This window comes from Penicillium robsamsonii, assembly GCF_028829455.1.
Source record: "Penicillium robsamsonii strain IBT 29466 chromosome Unknown utg000005l_segment0_segment0, whole genome shotgun sequence".
Classification (NCBI taxonomy): domain Eukaryota; kingdom Fungi; phylum Ascomycota; class Eurotiomycetes; order Eurotiales; family Aspergillaceae; genus Penicillium; species Penicillium robsamsonii.
The window spans coordinates 638,619-657,518 of NW_026643223.1; the positions used below are offsets into that span (position 1 = coordinate 638,619).

An 18,900-nucleotide genomic window follows, 5' to 3' on the forward strand; every position below is an offset into this window, starting at 1 on the left:
GCCCTAAATATGTGGATTTAATGTATTTTGTATTGCCTCAGAGGTCATCCGTACATGAATTGAAAAGAGATATCATTGTTGATATGTTAGCTGGGTTGATGTTCATGTGCCATGTCCTAGGAAACAAAGACTAGGTTCTGGGATGTACTTGATCTGCTCCTAGGAGGCTGTGGATTTCTCAGAGTTACTATTACCATGCAATAACGTTTAGGAGTACACAAGGCACTAGGGTATAAAACATGTGAAATTCATTAATTCGTTACATCACGTCGACCAAAACTATCAAAAAACAATCCAGCCCAATGAAATACACACCTTACACAGCGTTGCTCAAATGACCCAACATAAGAAAACCTCGTAAGCATCATTCCTCATAAGAAAATAAATGGAAACCCCCTCAGAAAATATCCTCAGGCCACAGATAATCTTCAAGGCCAGAGATCACAGAATCCGCACCAGAAGCCGACGACGGAGAAAGCGCTGGAGTAGGCACAGGTCTCTTTTTAGGCAACCTTTTCACATTGACATTCACCTTGGCAGCACTGGAGCGAAGTTCTTCGGGAAGGGGCGGTACGGGCGGAATATCATCATCACAAAGATACCCAGATCGCCTCCGAGCATGACCCATCTTCGGACGTGTCGGGGTGAGAGGGCTACGATCAGGATTGAGCTGGCGCTGTGGGTGGTGGTAGAAGGCGTCGCGGTGAGGGTCAGTTGGCGGGGCAGGCAAAGGTGTAGCCCAGATACTGGAATGAGAATCGTTGCCCGAGGCAGCGGCAGGTGAAGACGCCGGACGCAGGCTAGTCTGACTCTTCTTCATACGGAGAGGAGTTGTGGGCTTGGAACTTGGTGAGCGGGTGAGTCCGGAGACTTTTCGGGGTTGAACGTAGGGGGACCTTTTGATGTTGCACGTAGCACTTGCATTTCCTCCTGCATCCTTTTCTTCGTGCTCGGTCGGGGGAGCTGCGTGGACGGTTGCTTGCTTGCGCTTGGCTGAGCCGGGGCTCTCGCCGGCCTCGGATTTCTGCCATTTCGCTTTTCCGGGTGGGCTAAGTAGACCGGGGTCAATCAGACCCTCGAGACCGGACTCGCGTTCGTGATCGTTGATGCCTTCCGACGAATTGGGCTGAGGAGGATCCCCACTATCAATAGATTCAGGAATGAAAGACTTCCTTTTACGGGAAGAGCGGTCCTTACCCATGGATGACTGTGACCCTTTCGAGCGCCGCTTTGGACTTTGGGCCGTAGCTGGAGTTTCAGGTAGTCGTGGTTCTTCAAAAGAGAAAGTTTCGCGGCCTTCCATGGATGGCAGTGCCGTCAGGCTGGCCGCTTCGGATCCGTTTTCTGCGGCCTGTTGATCCAGAAGTCTTTCCGACGGCAGAGTGGGAAGGGCACCAGGGACAAACTTCCTTGGGAACGATGCGGGATCCATCTCGGTGTTGAGGGTCTTTGTCTGGGCTGTAAGTGCTGGGGATCGCTCCTCGTTGCCCGTGAGGTCATGAAGCTCCTGCCGGGCACGTTGCAGCTTGTCCTCGAGGTTGCTAACTTTCTTAAGCAGCTTGGTTTGGCGCGAGAGTTCCCTGCGGGAGGGTCGTTTACGCAGTCCAATCGGCTCATTATCGTCAGAAGTTACATCGCAATATACTGCTGGGGAAGCAGATGGTGATCCATGAGATTTCTGGAAGAATGACTTTGGCAGGCGCATATCCTGAAGAGAAGAGCGTTTGGAAGCCGAAGACTCAGAGCGTGAGGGTGCAGCATGGACCCTTTCATCAATTGAACGACAGTGCAAGTCTTTGACTGGAGAACCGTATCCTATCTTGTGTTGGATAGACTGCCAGGTCTGGTCGGCGTGGGCATTGTTGGCAGCAAGGTCCTCCATATAATGACCCTTATTCGTACCCTTATAGCCTGCCTTTTTCAATTCCGCATAGGCCTGCTCCGCCTGGTTGATGACATCCTTCTGCGGCGACTTATTAGGCGAACCCTCAGAGTTCCTTCCCCATCCACCAAAGGGATTAAATGCCGAGGCAATAGCCTTCCCAAAACGAAAAATGCCAGATGAGCGGCGCTGAAGACCAGGTTGCTTGTTTTCCTGATCCTGGAAGTAGATACTGGGCGGTCTCTCGCTGACACTATCACTCATAGTCGCTTCGACGAAGCGCGATGTCCGTCCTCTAGGACGGCGGGGGCTAGAAGCAGATACGGCGGCATGGCGAGCGCGCAGCGAAGCGAGCGAGCCACGGGGTGAAGCGCGTGGCGACGCCTTATAGCCTGAGCCATTTGCGCTCACGCTGAGACTCCCGTTCTCACCGCGCTGGGTGCGACGATCGTGGGATCCGTAATCAGCGGCTTCTTCGGGCAACGGCCAGTCGTTTGACCGACGTCTTTTGGATTGCTTCGCTGCCGGCGATCGGTGCTCGTCTGCGTGCGCCTCTTCGGCATCGTCGAATTGTCCAGAGATGTCTGAGCTCCAATCGTAGTACTTATCGTCGTCGCTAGAGCGTAGGTGCTTGCGCGAGGAGCGCTGGTGTGCGGGGCTCGGGTCAATGTCCATTTTCATTTCCATTTTGGAGTCGTGGGCGCTGAAACGATGCACGGAAGTTAGATTGAATCTTTCTTATGCGGGATTTGAAATCCCTTCCATGGGGGTTATGGCAAGGGACCTTACCTTTGCAGCTGTTATGTTTCCCCCACGCCCTTGGAAAGAAATGGCAAAACTATGTCAGGGTTTGGCATAGAAATGTAGTGAGAGTGAAAGGGAAGAAATAGAACAAAGAATTGAAAATTGAAATGAAAATCTCGGGAGACTCGAATGCGCAGGTTTGTTTACATACTCCGCACTTGCCAAGGGGGGAAGTTTGTTGTGGTACCCGGTACCCACGTCTACCGCAAACCTTCCATAATTTATAAAGTACCCGTGACATCAATGTCAACCTGGGCATACCTCCCAAAACAAACATGTGTAAATTTGTATCTATAAAATCTGGAAGGTAGAATTCCACATGTCTCAAACATGTGCCTATACATTTTCGATAAGGAATGTAGATATGACATGTCCATAGGAGAGGTGTATAGGACAACCCTTGGCTACTAGAACATCTGCATTCTGATAAATTTATGCAAGTCATAGATGGAGTCGAGTAAAGGTAAAAAAGAAAAATGTTACTAGGTATCAAGGAGATGCCACAACGCCGGCATAAAGAATAGATTAAGCAGCAGGGGTTTTGGGTGTGAAGCAAGGCACCCAGTATCCCAAGGTTACTGAGACCAGCCCTTGTCTGTTCGGAAAGTGTACGGTCCAAGAGCAATGTTGAAGGATATCTCAGCTGGAATCGAGATAGGGATGGCAGTCCCTGGTCCAATCCCATAGGATGAAGAGAAGGCGCCTTGTTCTTGATGATAGAATGAGGCCATTCGAGAATGATGCAAGTACCAGAAATGTATGTGACAAACATAAATGATCTTGAGGCTAGGAAATAAGAATAGCCAACAGCTAAACTCCTATGTAACTCCGAACCTTGACCAGAGAAATTCCTCCCAAAATACTGGAACATGAAAGGAACCATTTCCCGATATGAGTCCAGAGACATCGAGAAATCTAGGGCCACAGTAGCCTCAACGAGGAACAAAAAGAAAAAGTCATGTACGAAAAAAACATCCCAATCAGATACCATCACAAAAATCCAGTCCATTGACCGTTTTGAGACTCAGTCATCGAGGTAAGGCCGAGGCGAGCATATCGTGTTTTCTGCCACCACGAGACATTGTCAGATCTTATCAAGTCGGAGGAGCTTTCATGACCATTTTGCCATTGGCACGCTTGTAAGCCATATGAATTCCCATTTCAGCCATCAGTGCAGAGCGACTTTCTCCTGAGAAATCGCGATAGGCGCTCGGATAAGGCTCGGTATCAGGCCGCCTGCCGTTCTGCATTGACCGGTCATCAGGACCGAAAGTATCTTCATGACTCCTTTTGCCGTATGCTGGCCCAGTTTGATATACCATACGCTTTCCTCTGACGTTGTCGTATCCGCCGCTGCCATCGCCGGGTGAAGTGGTTTCCACAGAAGGAACAACCTGGTTTCCATATTCATTTGGCAGGGGCTTGAGAGGCGGGATAGACTGAGCCGTAATCGGCGTTTGAGAACGTGGCACCGAAGCATTGGATATGGATGGGTATACACCAGGTTCCATGCGGGAATCCATGTATGAGTTTGGTTTCGGTGGCTCCATGCGATAGGAATTGATAGAAGACTTGGGATAACCACCTCGTTCAGTAGGTACTTGAGACGCCGTGGGGTACGCAATTGGCGTCCCTTCGTATTCGGAGGCGTTGGATGAATGTCGTATTTGGGCATATGTGCGTTGTGGGGAGTAACCTTGCGGTGCGACCGGTGGAGGTGTAGGAGGCATGTGAGGAGCCGGATAATGCGAAGGCGTGGAACCAAATGAAAGGTGTGATTGGTATGAGGGAGTTTGGGAGTGTGACATGGGTGCAGGTGGTATGGGTCTTTGGTAGGGTTGCGGGCACTGGAAGCCATAGTCGGGTGCAGATGGTCGTCGATCCTGGGCAACAAATCCGTAGGGCGATTCCATATTGCTCCCATTGCTGTTTGATCTAGGACGATCCATCGAAGCGGCGTATCTATCGGGTGTCGTGAAACGATCTGACGATCTTGCATACGCAGCTGCGCGTTCCTCGTCGTAGTCCTCCTCTCGCTTGTCGCCCCGGCGTCTCATGCGAACATCACGACGAATGCGAACCCGGCAACCCTGCTCAGCAATGATACGGCTCAGAGAGGTGCTAGTCGCTAGGCCAGGGAACTTCTTGGCACTATAAACGGTAAACGGTACCGATTTGACCTCGAGACGGAAATGAAGGAATGCTTGTGGAGCACCAGGCTTCGATGTAGCGGAATGGGTTATTTGGTTGGGAAGAGGCAAAGTGGAATCCTTGTCGGCATCCTTGGCGTCCTTGATCTCTTCGTACAGGTGGAAGTTCAAGCGGTACCGACCCTCGTGGCGCACTGACAGATCTGGGAAGATGAAATAACCTGCTTGCGAGGGACGGTCGAGATATGCAACACCGGCGACTGGTACACCAGTCAATACAGGACACGACTGTGGTCCACCCACGCGTCCGTGGGCGATAGGGCGTGCGGTATCAAGGGTTGCATAAAGGAAGAAATTGGCATTGTAGGCGAAGGTGATATCGGTCTTTTGCGCCTCGTTACCCGGGTCGGACTCGAAGATACGCAGCTCGACCACAGGCGGTGGGTCAACGGGGCGACGGTCGGCAGATGCTATTTACGATGGTCAGTCAATGTTCAGCCCTGGTTAGGCTCAATACTCACACTTTGCTCCCGCGCCGCAAGCTCTCGCCCGCTCTGGTTGTTGCATCACGCTCAATTTGTATGTGAGCTGTTTGCCTTCACGGGTGATCCGGCTAACTGAGTGCTCGGTCTCATTGTGAGGCGGCATGATGGATGGTCTGCTTGCCATTTTCGCTGATTGATGCTCTTATTTCCAGATATTCTGCCGGTCGCAGTATCAGAAAAAGTCGCGTGGTCAAAGGAGTCGTTTTGTGTCAATTCCGCCACGGACCGCAACGTACAATCCAGAATCAATGGGCCCTTGGACAAGTGCTGATTTATGTTGATAGACTGTCTCCTTCAAATGTTGTTCTCCCCTAGTTTCCCTCACATAAAGTTGTTGGAAAGACTTCTAATGTTGTATTCGAATTAGCCACACATAGAAAACAAAAATCGTTCGATGAATTCGGGAAAACTTCGAATCAAGAATCAAGAATCAAGTGTGAGAGAGAGAGAGAGAAGAGAGAGGGGAAAAGCGACAATAGACTCGCAAACCCCGAGACTTGGTACGCCTCCCGATGGGTATGTAATTGCGGTAAGTACATACCTGTTCGGGCCCCGCTGGAGCCCGCAGGTCCCCGTATGGTTGCCTTGTATGTTTCTGCTTTACAATATGTATACCTTTTTTTAAAAAATAAAGATGCGCATACCTAGATGGTGTATTTATCCCATGCCATCTACATTACATTAATCTACAATACTCAAGGCCAAATTGACGTTTACCGTACTTTGAATATTACCAGTAACTTGAATGGTAAGGAAATAAAATATAATTAGAACTGAAATCTAAAATATATTATGTATCAATTCTATGTAGATCTATTTGCTTTTTTTTTGTAAGACAGCGTATTTATTTTCCATGGAACATCCACGTTATCCGGCGTCTATCTCCCTGGGTTCCAAGGTTCCGGCAACCCAGTCCAACGGACCGGAGTCGCTTTATTTTCCCTGGTCTCCATAATGTCCTATGCTTATATTGAGCTACTTTAATAGATAAATATGTCGTTTTGAAGGTTCCAATATCAATTTCCATATGTATTAGCTGAAAAAAATCCACTGATAAACTTCAATACCGTGTATTCTCATTACAGAACTAGTCCTGAGAACTTTCAAAGGAAAAGGGACTCGGAACTTCGAATCTCCCGATTCAGACATTGCCCAGGAAAGATCAGGAAACACCGATTGTAAATCGCCAGAAAACATGATTCGCTTCGTCAATTAAGCGGACTCCATCGAACCACCGATCCCCTCTCGCAGCTTGGCTTGGCTGACTGCACTCAGCCAATCAGCGATGTCTCTTATGGGCGTCCAGGACCGACTAGACGGTTTCTGGCAGGAGATGCAGCTGCCAGTCGTTAATCCAATTGTGCAAAGTTCTATGATTTTAATCTGCAAATTCTCCTTCTCGTTGAATATCTGACTCCCCTGTCGATATGAATCTGATATCGTATACAACATACAGAGTACCAAGTACCGAGTATCAACCTCTTGATATGCCTCAACTGGATCTCCATATCATTATTTTTTTTGCTCCCCTATGTTACTCCCCACACGGTCCGCACCGAACATTCCACAATTCGTACCGCTCTATTAATTGTAGACCTGTTTAGTGCTTTGTTTTAAACACGGTGTTGAACAGACTGAATAAAACCAAAATTGCGAAAAAAAAAACCACTCCGCACTCTATAATGTAGCTTGTGGCCTACGGATTCATCTGCATTAAATAGTATGGAGTACACAATCTAGGAAGGAATTCCAAACCGGGCCGGATCTAACGGCTCTTTCGATATGCACTGGTAGACTTGAACCCAATTCTTTTTCTCATTATTGTAATTTGTACGGAGTATAATTCGCGTTATATTCCAAAGTAATTATACGAAGCACAAAGTACTCAATTGCGGATCTCCTTTAGAATTTAGTACCGGGGAAGTCGGGCCATGAGAAACTGCTACATCAGCTCTAGATAGTCGATTGGTCTGACTCGAGAACTCCCTCGATCCACTTGCCCATAAATACAGAGTAGCCAAACAACCTTTATTGGACATGATATTCAAGTGATAATGCAAGGTTATATACTTTACTACGTAACCCTGGCACACTTCAACTCGGCACCGCATAATTCCTTGTGGCGACGAAGATCGTCTGCATAATGATGTGCTCCTGTATTTACTTTTTGTTATGTTTTACTGTTTCCTAGTCCCCGCTGGCCATGTGTTGTAGGGGCTGTGGATCCTCACGGCTCGATGTGAATATCCACCCACAGTAGGTAATAATTTACTCTGGACTATCAAGATGATAACTATGATAGGTTCTAGTATGGAGTAAGCTTGGAAGAAAAAGTGACTTTGAAATACCCCGTACTCTGTACACTGTAAGAAATTTTATATACAACATACAAATCCTCGATCCTTGAATGATTTCAGCCGTAAGAATAGTAATCTCCCAGCCCCCGAAGATCATAGGTATTGTTACGATTCAGCGCTTTGATATTCTAGAAGGTTTCACTATATTACACAAATTTCGCTAGCGCTCAGCGGACTCTTGGCCGTTACTCCATGTTCGTTGAGAGGGCGGTGATAAATGACTCGGGGTTTGTCCTTCCTAATGTACGGAGTACGGAGTATGGAAATGGAATATACGCACAAGTTGCATAGCTTCATATATCGTAAGGATAATTATCTGTATTTAGAAGGAGTCTCTCTCGTCCACATGAACATATGCAAATGTGTGCACCTCACACACAGAGCATATATCTCGTAGAATAGTAGACATACATCTATGCAAATATCGCCCTTGATTTTAACTGAAACATGCTACTCCATACTCTATACTCCCTCCGTTTATGAAGTTGTAATATCCGCCTCAGCTCCAAACACCCCCTGTCGAAGCGGTTAATAACGCCAGCGCTCTGGCCCCGTCTTCGCGTTTGGGCTATTTTCTTGGTCGGGACGGGCGGCAGGAATATTTCATCATGTGAGTGGCTGTTAAAGGGTTAGAAGTCAAACGGTAGAATACAATTCTCCTTTCTGCATCTACGGAGTATTGACTTAAGTTTGATACGGTCGCGCTAAGATAAATCGAGGCTTTTCCCCTCTGCAACCATATTATATTCCATGACTTTTGATAGGGGTGTAGCTGTCCCTCCATGGCAAGAGTTATGTCATCGATCCGAGTCCGCAATTCTCGTGTTCGAGTGGCCGACTACATTAAGGGAAGCTCACCATACCGAGCTTTCATATCTGGAGTCTCCTCAGCTACAGCTTTAGCAATCTCCTCTTCCTTGCGGCGGTGGTTGCTCTCGGAGAATATCTCCTCGCTGAGATGACTGCGCTCGCTTCGACGGTGCTGACGTACCAACTGCTTTTGCTGGTTTTGATGATTATCCAGACCGATTTCAACAAGGGTCGAAGCTGAAAGAATGATAAAGGACAAATCATCTCGATCGAACCTTTGTTAACTCATCTTCGGGGTTATAAATTGGTTATCCTATGGCTTCTAGTCCGTGTTGGGGATCAGCAATGAATGATCACCAAGCCGAGCGCAGTGCACTAGCAGCGGCGAGAATGGCAGTCGCATTCCATCTCTCCTGATTCTGCTTGCCAAACCTGACCTGTATAATACCCTGTCATCTCCCGACTCCTTTCGGGTTTTGGGCTACGGGTTTAGATATCAAAGAAGCAGAGAATGTGTGGATGTACGGCTCACTATCTATTAATTAGGTCATGGTTTGGAAAAATGGACTTGTATTTTGATCAAGTGATACTAGCGAAGGGACACGGGCAAAAACAAGAAGAGCAAGGAGTGGAATACGCAGTAAAGCAGGAAAGGAGAACAAGAAGGACATCAAGACGGCGAGGAAAGAACGTCCAGCGAAGAAGAGGAAAAGGACGCAAGAAAGAAGGCCAAAGGACGAATGCGACGACGAAATCATTCAACATCCATCTCATCATCCATCTCATCATACTTCTCAGGGTCATGGTCGAAGGTCAGGTCAGACTCCCCTGATCCTTGTTGTGTCCAACGAGATGTGCGTTTGAAGGGGGCGGGTGACAACGAGGTCGCTTTTTTCATCAGGTAGACTAGCAGACCAAGCAGTTGTTCGAACCCATTTCCAACGACAGCGACTAGTTTTAACGCCCACTAGTAAACATTGGAATCAGAGTCACCGACATGATTTAGATACACTTACCCGAGACTCATTGTCGAGCTTCATGAACGTGAAATTCATGGCATCAGTGGAGATACCGTAGACGGTGGTGTCTGTCTTGCCAAGATCTTTGCGCTGCTTGTGGACGCACCCTTTTGACAGGTCAGCCTAAGAGTACGTTATGATGATGATATCGTGAGGTGCTTACCCATATATGCCAGCGTCTACGGAACCCCCTCGCTACTACTGTTCGGTCTCTTGGCCTCAATGATGATAACGTTCAAGTCGAGGTCTTCCTCCTCTCCATACCAAACGCCACAATCGGGACGCCCCGATAGCATCCATGTCTTCCTCTTCCATTTCACAGGGCTATAAGCCCATATACGTTCCATCTGAATGTTCAAGGGTCTCGGGGATTTTTTTGAAGACGACAATACCAAATCGTGAGGGCAGACAAGAAGGAGGTTGAGCTTATAGCGTATGCTAGCTTCGTTTGCGTAGCTGGTGCCATGAGCGCGGTCCGACTTTTCCAACCAGAGTTCTAGCTGAGGTTAGCTGATTTCTTTGTACGATTCATCAGGCTAACATACTGAGATCTTGCAGGACGGGGATAGGCGTAACAAAGTCGAACTCATCATCCACAACCTGGGTGAGACCAAGGATCTTCTGGATGTCTGGCAGACTCAACGAGGTCACTGCGAGGGGCTCGGGCTTCTCAGGAGCCTCCAGGATCCTTGCCATGTCTTGGGCATCAATCTGGTGTTCAAGAAAGAAAGCGGCGAATGACACGCTGGAGACCGGAAGCAGTGGACATAGCGTAGACGTAGGGAATGAAAGCCAAGAAGGCTGTCGTTGAAAGCAAGAAAGAGAAGGCTGCGGATGGTCGAAGAAGAGATGAGAAATGAAAGTGGGAAAGAGAAATAAATAACTGTAGAAGGGGAAGCGGCGAGTTGAGGTTGTTTATTGAGAACAATGTGAAGGTGCTTTTTGAGAATAATTTCAAGGGCAAAGTAAGAAAGATGTAGACTTGAGTAGATATATACATCGAGTCATTAAGTTTGGGGACCACGTCCTTTTCTAGAAATTTCCGGTTGACGGACTTGGATGTTTGTAAAGATGTAGATGTACATCCCTGTTATATACTCATTGATCCAAGAATGAAGTACCGATGACTTGATCAAAAACATGGTAGTATAGTACCTCACAACACCATGGAACGACCTTGAATCCGTCCTGAGGTCCACCACCCCCATCCAGATCCAGCAAAAAGCCTGACGTCAATCTCAACAGCAGAGACAAGAGGCTGTGCTATTTCTTAAATGCTGAGTATATTTTTTGCTTTCCAAATGTCAATAAATATCCAGAAACATGCAACTCAAAGTAAACTGTGAGCCAGATAATAGCCCTAAATAAGGGCTAGCATGCCCAAGTTGACCAGTCTGACAGTCTACTACATACAAATGGGCGGTATAATTCTACCTGAAGACAGTATTTATATCAAATCTCCAGGGTACCTTTTACCCTTCGGCGCATATGGTCAACTGAAAATATACAGAGAAGATTAGCATTGCTCCTGCACAAGGGTGAAACTGCTCATCAAAGAGAAGCTTCCTGTTTTTCTCTTCCTCCAGGATGGAGATAGGATATGGGGCTTTTTACCAGTGTTTAATTGGCCCTACACCTGTATGAGGTCACGTGAAAATATCCACTCATGGACGTCGTTGGTTCGAGACCGACCAATTAAAGAACATCATCTTTCCCCGCTGTGATTGGCTCAGGCCTTGAACAATCGTAGAGTCGCAACATCAACGCCTATATCGACAGCGCTTTTCCTATGGATCTTCTATTAGTCCTACCTGGATTTGTAACGAAAACCTTTGCACACATTCTTCCTCCCCTCGAACGAGCTAAAGTCACCACTGTCGACCTGATCACTCTTGACTCTCTTGAGATCGCGAAACGTGCCCGCGTACCTCCCGCAGACGTTCGCCGGCTCTCCTCCCGCATCGTTGAGGCATTGCACACCGATGTTGGCTTTGAAAAGTCACAGGCAGATACAGGGACCAGCGATGGGCCCAGCTCCAGTATAAACCCTGATGTGGCGAGCAGGACAATCGGATCGACGAAGCGCACGTCACAATGGAACACTATAAGCACTCTTGACCCTGGTATGGATGCACTCCTAGGAGGTGGAATTCCGACTGGATATGTCACAGAAATTACAGGCGAGAGGTATGTCGCAGGAGTTCATCCAGGTCTTATGAGCCGGACAGGCACAATCTGACATGTGGATCAATGTCCAGTGGAAGCGGCAAGACCCAGTTCCTTCTAAGCCTCTGTCTAGCCGTCCAGCTACCCAAACCACAGGGGCTACAACAACGTGCCATATATATATCGACAGAACACCCACTATCTACGCCACGACTCTCACAGCTCCTAGAATGTCATCCTATCCTCTCAACACTCCCCGCCGAGCAAGCGCCCTCGCTGCAGAATATCCTGTCCATCAACGCCATGGACTTGGAGACACAAGATCACATCTTAAATTTCCATCTTCCCGTCGCCATCGAACGTTATAACATCGGCCTGGTCATCATCGATTCAGTAACATCCAATTACCGCGCTGAACAACCATCGAACAGCATCCAAGCCCTCACCAAACGATCATCCCAGCTCGCAAAATTGGGCCATCTATTGCGCAACCTCGCCGTAAAGGAAGACATCGCCATCGTGCTCGCGAACCAAGTCTCCGAGCGTTTCGAACCAATAAAAAGCAGCGAGCCAACACCACGGTCAGGGTCATCCATACCAAGCCAAACAACAGATCGTGGATCCGGCCCTATCTCCCCCCTCCCAAAATCCCGAACTGAACAGTTAGCTACTAGAAATAGCCAGCAGCCACCCTCTTCCTCCGCTATCTCCTCATCACCTTACCACGCACCAAACGATAAAAACTTCGACGGCTCGTACCTGATTGCCCCTCGAGTACGCAATAGCATGTTGAACGTGGATCACCAGGAGCGCTTCTACTCTGGCTGGGGGGATGGCGCGTACCCAGAGAGCGGATCTCTGAAGAACCCTGCCCTGGGATTCGTCTGGTCAACGCAGATCGCCTGTCGAATCGCATTGAAAAAGAAAGAATCCCACGCTGTAGGTGTTTCCGTGGACGATGATGCATATATGGCGTCCACACAGGAAACATCGCAGTCCCAAAACGGAGGAAATGTCAACACCTATCGAGATCCGGATTCAATAGCAATGCCCGCCCCCTCTCTCAAGAAGAGAGTCTCTGACTCACAGAACCACCAGCCCATTCCGGGTCCTGAATCTACCATACGGAGGACCATGAAACTGGTGTTCTCGCCGTGGACGGCAGGTCCCAAGGATACACCGAGGAACGGCCAACCAAGTAGAAGAAGTGGTGAGGTAGAGTTTGAAATCTGGAAAGGTGGCTTGAGAAGTGTGAGTCATGGTGACTGATTCGTCTAATGTCATATAACCAATTTTCATTCTTGCCTACCAAAGATATAGTACATCTTGGAAAGTCTCGAATGTGATCTAAATAATTTGACATACTATGTTGGCATGTTCATCTCAGACTAGAACAGCAACTGAACTGATATACCCACCAGCGATATCTTTTCTATAACCATTATTGTATAATATAAATGTCCGAAAATTATAAACAGACATCCGAGCAAAGACAATGTACAACATATTCTAAATACTAATAGACACCGTCTATGTGTGAAGTGCTGATCTTGTGAATATTGGAAGTTTACAACTTGAGGTGTGTGGTCTACAACGATTGAAGAGGTTGAACGAAGGGCAAGTAAATGAATTCGTGGGACTTAAAGCTGCTGAGTATGGGTCCATTTAGGGCTATAGACTTGGAGTTGGTGGCCTTGGCTGATGCTGCTACTACATATTTAAACCAGGTATGTCTTGCGTGTGTATGTTACATTTTTCTCAACTTGATTCGGAAATGCTTGGAGACATCTCTAATATCTCGAAGAACAGAGTTGGGAGCTGAAGATTACACCTATTGATCATTTGGTCTAGAATTGTACACGTGCAAGCAGTTAAGGAAGAGATAGACGAAAAGAACACGCTTCAAATTAACCATAATCATATATACGGACAGCGATGACAAAACATATTTCTCTAAAATCACAATCATCTCTTTCCCCATTTTCATCAGGTTCTTTTCTTTCTTCTCCCCCCCACTACCTCCTGCCGACATGATCTCAACCCCTCACCGAAGAAACAAGATGATGGATCTAAGGATTCAACGATATGAACAGCCATGAGAAAAGAGCTTGAGCGTCAAAGACGAGAACAAGAAAAACAACAGATTTCATCTATGATCGCCACCCAATCTCCTCGAGAAAATCATGTTGACCTTGTGTATACATCCATGGATATGCACGCAAAGTGAACAAGACAAGACATCAAAGCTCAAATCGAACCAGAATAATGTGAGAGGAAAAAAAAAAAGAAAACATGATCAGAACCGAAACCAGAATCAGCACCAATGAGTCAGGATCTACTGAGCCTTGGCGGCCATCTTGGCAGGAGGAATACCGATGCCGTTGGTGTTGCGGAAGAACAGAACACCTTGGCTCTCGCCAGTGGCACCCTCAGTGGGCTCAACAAAGTGGCAGACACGGGCAGAGGTCCACATGGCCTTGAAGAAACCAGTCCAGCCGGTGTGAGCCTCAGTGCGGTAGTGATTGCCCATGACGCCCTTGATGGCATCGCTGGCCTCGTCGGCGTTGTAGAAGGGGATGTTGCTGACGTAGTGGTGCAGCACGTGGGTCTCAATGATACCGTGGAAGATGTGGCGGCCGACGAAGCCGAAGTCGCGGTCGATGGTGGCGGCAGCGCCACGGGCGAAGTTCCACACTTCGGGCTGGTAGTGAGGGAGGGTGGGGTCGGTGTGCTGAAGGAAGGTAATGGCGACTGCGATGGATATTGTTAGCAAAAGTGAACCGAACTGATGTTTTTCTTTTGTCTGAAAACTTACCGAGCCAGTGGTTCACCCACAGGTACGGGAGACCGTACCAGACCAGCAGATTCAACCAGCCGAAGTTGGCACCGATGTAGTACAGGGCGGTGCCAGTGAGGAGGAGACCGATATCACTCAGGACAATGAGCTTAGCGTCCTTGGCCTCGTACAGAGGGCTGGAGGGGTTGAAGTGGTTAACACCGCCACCCCAGCCGTTCTGCTTGCCCTTACCGCGGCCCTCGGGCTGCTTGGAGTGGTTGTTGTGACCGGTAACGTTGTTGAGCAGATACATAGGCCAGCCAAAGAGCTGCTGGGCCAAAAGGTGGCCGGCGGTCAGGATGGGGGTCTCCTCACACAGCTCGCCGAGTTCGTGTAGGGCCTTGCCGACGCGGGTGGCGTACTGCTCACGGGTCTTGGGAACGAAGACCATGTCGCGGGCCAGATTTCCGGTGGCCTTGTGGTGCTTGCCGTGAGAGATCTTCCAAGAGAAGTAAGGGACGAGCAGAAGGGAGTGGCAGATCCAGCCAACGGTGTCGTTCAGGACCTTGGAGGGGGAGAAGGCCTGGTGACCGCACTCGTGGGCCAGAACCCACAAACCGGTGCCGACGAGACCCTGCACGATGGTGTACAAAGTCCAGAGGGCCACACGGGCCGGCAGCAAGGGGACGGTCTCGGGGGTGACATAGTTGTGGAAGAGGTAGAAGACGGATCCCAGCATGGCCAGGTCCCGGAAGACATAGTACAAACTGGTGACGGCGGAGCGGTGGAAGCAGTGAGCGGGGATGGCATCGCGGATCTGCTTGATCGTATAATCTGGGATCTTGAACTCGTTGCCATAGGTATCGAGCATCTTGCTGGCCTCCTGCTCCGAACCCATCGAGGAAAGGGAGGTAGAAGAGGGGGACTGGCGAGGGCTGTCAAAGGGCGAGGGCGAGACAGAGCTGACCGTTGAGGACTCTGTAGCCGGATTGCGATTGAGCGCAACGCGCTTGGGGATTGCGGTAGACGACATGTTGGGTGTCAAGGTTGATGTTCAACTCCGAAGTGACGGTGGGTATACTAAAATATCCCTTTCTATAGAACTGAAACGAAGGACGCAAGAATCTGTGATAAGATTAGTTTGAGATTCTCCGAGCTGTCATCTAGTACTCACAATATTTTGAGTTTTTTTGGGGTTGTGTTGCACAAGGAAGGTTGAAGCCCTGGAGATGTCCCCGTTCTAAAGAAGAGCCAACAAGAAAGCAGGCAATTAACAAAAAGAAAGAAAGAGAAAGGAAACAGCCCTCAAAATGAAACCCAAAAAAACTGAAGGGGAAAATTGAAATAACAAAAAACCCCGGGGATTCAACCATGGGACCCTGAGGTGGTAATTTTCATACCGCCACTATCCCTATAGTCCAATCCAACCGTATAGTGTTTTGCAAATTTACAGATCCACCCCCTTCGCCATCAAATTCTCGCATGAACTGTCCGGAATAGTCAGAATAGGGCTGATCTTTCCTCGATACAACATAGTCATAGCCCATCTCATGTGCCCATCTCATACTTCTACAATGTGTACGGAGTATGCTGTATGTTGTATGCGCTCTACCCGAGTTCTTCACAGCCGTCTTATCGACTAGTTCCTTTCGCCCCAACAATTTTACAATTTTGGTACGAGTGGTCTGATTATCTATGTGATGCGATCTAGACCTTATCTGGTGCTGTGATTGCAATGCCACTTTCACATGCTGGGAATACGGTGAAGGCCAGCGTGTGGGTACATAGATCGAAGTGATCAACTTACCTCGGCGGATCATTTTCGTACTGTATATTCCATATGGAGTACGGAGTACGGAGTAGACAGCCGTGGGTTGGTCTGGAATTGTCCCACCAAATCCAATATGCAAGATCGTGTGGCAAATTCATTTTGCTTTTTGTCTTTACGCAATTGGAGATTTGCATCTGCCCTCGGGCAGATGCAAATACTTTCTTCTTCTGTAAGTCAGCATGTAAGCTAGGGCTGGAGATGACTCGGCACTGGTATGCGCAAGGGACATGTGATTCCACTTTTTTTTTCAGCTTGGCTTTCCGGACGTAATTCGGTGGCATGCGGCACTCAAATCGCCCCAACATTATTTGTTTACAGCGTACATATTCACACTTGACTTGACGTGAAAATTAACTTGACTTGGAACAATCTATAAATACAATCAACTATTTTACAACACAGGGGTAACTTAAAAAATTAGAACAAAACATAAAATACATATAGAAAATATAGAAAATATAAAAATGCCACTACCCGCTTGTTGGGACCCATGGGGTTTTGTTGGGGCCCCACTCCCCCTTTTTGAAAAAAACACAACGTTAATTTTTACTTTCAAATGTTTAATTCTTTAGTTCCCCTGGAGCCTCTCACACTTTGCCACCTTAGATAAGATCTCTAACCTCGGAATCTCGCTTCTACGGAGTAAATTCCCTAAATTGGATTATTAGAAACTGACTATTTCTTGGAGATCAACTGGCATAAAAGGCATAAAAGGACATGCGCTAGAAGCGATCAAGACGAAACATCGAGTTCTAAGAGATGAGGTTTATACATATTAGTGCACACTAGTCTACATCGGACCAAGGGCAGCGGGAGCCCCAGCCGAAGCCACTCGAATATATTCCCGAGGTCTATGTATGTTGTATACTCCGTACTCCGTACAGGACCTTGAGGTGCTAGCAAACAAACCCCTTCACTTTCTTTAATCTAGATATAGACGCTGTTCGTGGGGCAGCTAGAACCGTCACTAACCTTCCTCACGGACTTGACTTATAATATTGAGCTAGCTTTCTTCTTATTCGGTGAATGGCCTTGAGATGAACTCTGGGATGATGTTTTATGTTGCGAAGATAATGACCTCTTAGCAAGAAAGTCTTCTTTGCCTATAGTCAGTGCAATGCCTAGACCTCGGGAGGTAGGAGCTGTCAGAAGGTCTGCGGGTAGGGCTGTATGTGTTCCCGTAAGCTTGGCGGCATGGATATTAAGCACCAAAGAAACACATAGCGCATCCTTGAATTTGATAAGAACCCTCAAAGTCTTGACTCAAGTATAGAATTGGAACTATGCCATTGAATGGTTGAGATCCGATGTCGATCGGCGATAAGCAATCGATAAGCTGTCGTCAACCCCCGGATCTTCCCAACTTTCCTCTGCTAAAGTAGACATGTCGACCTCCAAGTTGCCCTGCATACCTTCACTTCGAAAGCAGCAGCTCCACCTGGAATTGTGAGCCTCTTTACTCCACACAGACCCCTCTGTATACTGACTCCACCGCAGCGCGAGCTTGAGACGTGCAGCACCACCAGGGGTTTATGTGAGCCTCGCGCCCGGAGACCCGACCCTCTGGAATGGAGTGATTTTTGTTCGCTCAGGTGAATTGAAATGTCTTATTTACTACACTACGCGTCGACTAACTCCCGTCTGCAGGTCCCTATGCTTCAGCCGTCCTCCGATTCCAACTCCGCTTCCCGGACACCTATCCCGACCTTCCTCCTCTAGTCACCTTCGCGACCGACTTGTTCCACCCATTGATTGTGCCTCTCACTACATATACCTTTAGCACTGGCTCGGCAAGTGACAATCCTGTCAGCGCAACGGATGATGAACGATTACCGCCCGGCGGATTCAGTCTGCGCCATGGATTCCCTCATTGGTTTGGTAGGGCGATGCGGAGCGAACTAGCATCGGGGAACACATCACGGAATGTCAGCGGTGCTAGTGCAAGTGCTGTGTCGACAGGACACTCAAGCTCTGCCGGCCCGATTACAGATGGGGATGAATCGAACGCGTCAAACCCTCCAGTGACATCAGCAGCTAGTGTAGACGGCGATGTAGAAGCGCCACGTTTGGCACAGACACCTGCTATGGATCAGTTTGCGGAACGAAGGAATGTCGTCCCAGTGTCGGAGATATTGGATTATATTCGGTCGACGTTCGATGATGAATTGGTTCTGGATTCGCTGCCTGTTGAGGTCGCGGGGAACCCTGGAGCATGGCATGCATGGCAGGCACATCGCCGAGGCGGACCTCGAGGACAACTGAAACGAGGAAGCCCACAGGCTCGGCTTCCGGGGGATTGGCACTGGGATGGAATCTGGGCCAGGCGGGTGAAAGATGAGATTGAAAACTCTCATTCTGAGCCGATGCTATATGGAGGTGCTAACCGTGGGGGTTTGGATGAAATGGTATATGACCCTTCATACTTACTCTCGACTTATACTAACCACCTTTTAGATTCGATTTTCGCGACTGGATGATACAACCATGAACTCGGCCAGGGAGAAGATGGCTGCGATGGCAGGGAACGGGATATAAGTGCTATCCAATGGATTATGATACC

General features: G+C 48.2%; 7 protein-coding genes across 7 annotated transcripts; 2 read left to right on the forward strand and 5 right to left on the reverse strand.

Annotated features, from left to right (window-relative positions):
* Positions 1-397: 397 nt before the first annotated feature.
* N7447_008278 (putative nuclear RNA binding protein) lies at positions 398-2,569 on the reverse strand (the record flags this gene model as incomplete). The annotated part of the gene is made up of 1 exon (XM_057232540.1): positions 398-2,569. The coding sequence occupies one exon, from the start codon at positions 2,567-2,569 to the stop codon at positions 398-400; it is 2,172 nt and encodes a 723-aa protein (XP_057082082.1).
* A 1,211-nt stretch (positions 2,570-3,780) lies between these two features.
* veA (sexual development activator VeA) lies at positions 3,781-5,484 on the reverse strand (the record flags this gene model as incomplete). Its single annotated transcript, XM_057232541.1, has 2 exons — positions 3,781-5,306; positions 5,358-5,484. 2 exons carry the CDS (start codon positions 5,482-5,484, stop codon positions 3,781-3,783), a joined length of 1,653 nt encoding a protein of 550 aa, XP_057082083.1.
* Positions 5,485-8,576: 3,092 nt separating this feature from the next.
* On the reverse strand, positions 8,577-8,837 carry N7447_008280 (uncharacterized protein; the record flags this gene model as incomplete). The annotated part of the gene is made up of 2 exons (XM_057232542.1): positions 8,577-8,785; positions 8,834-8,837. The coding sequence occupies 2 exons, from the start codon at positions 8,835-8,837 to the stop codon at positions 8,577-8,579; spliced, it is 213 nt and encodes a 70-aa protein (XP_057082084.1).
* Positions 8,838-9,302: 465 nt separating this feature from the next.
* N7447_008281 (uncharacterized protein) lies at positions 9,303-10,263 on the reverse strand (the record flags this gene model as incomplete). Its single annotated transcript, XM_057232543.1, has 4 exons — positions 9,303-9,515; positions 9,565-9,690; positions 9,756-10,063; positions 10,113-10,263. 4 exons carry the CDS (start codon positions 10,261-10,263, stop codon positions 9,303-9,305), a joined length of 798 nt encoding a protein of 265 aa, XP_057082085.1.
* A 1,093-nt stretch (positions 10,264-11,356) lies between these two features.
* Positions 11,357-13,002, forward strand: N7447_008282 (putative DNA repair protein (Rad57); the record flags this gene model as incomplete). Its single annotated transcript, XM_057232544.1, has 2 exons — positions 11,357-11,754; positions 11,778-13,002. 2 exons carry the CDS (start codon positions 11,357-11,359, stop codon positions 13,000-13,002), a joined length of 1,623 nt encoding a protein of 540 aa, XP_057082086.1.
* A 1,066-nt stretch (positions 13,003-14,068) lies between these two features.
* Positions 14,069-15,542, reverse strand: N7447_008283 (oleate delta-12 desaturase odeA; the record flags this gene model as incomplete). Its single annotated transcript, XM_057232545.1, has 2 exons — positions 14,069-14,484; positions 14,549-15,542. 2 exons carry the CDS (start codon positions 15,540-15,542, stop codon positions 14,069-14,071), a joined length of 1,410 nt encoding a protein of 469 aa, XP_057082087.1.
* A 2,182-nt stretch (positions 15,543-17,724) lies between these two features.
* On the forward strand, positions 17,725-18,875 carry N7447_008284 (putative ubiquitin-conjugating enzyme; the record flags this gene model as incomplete). Its single annotated transcript, XM_057232546.1, has 4 exons — positions 17,725-17,786; positions 17,838-17,932; positions 17,988-18,745; positions 18,795-18,875. 4 exons carry the CDS (start codon positions 17,725-17,727, stop codon positions 18,873-18,875), a joined length of 996 nt encoding a protein of 331 aa, XP_057082088.1.
* Positions 18,876-18,900: the final 25 nt, after the last annotated feature.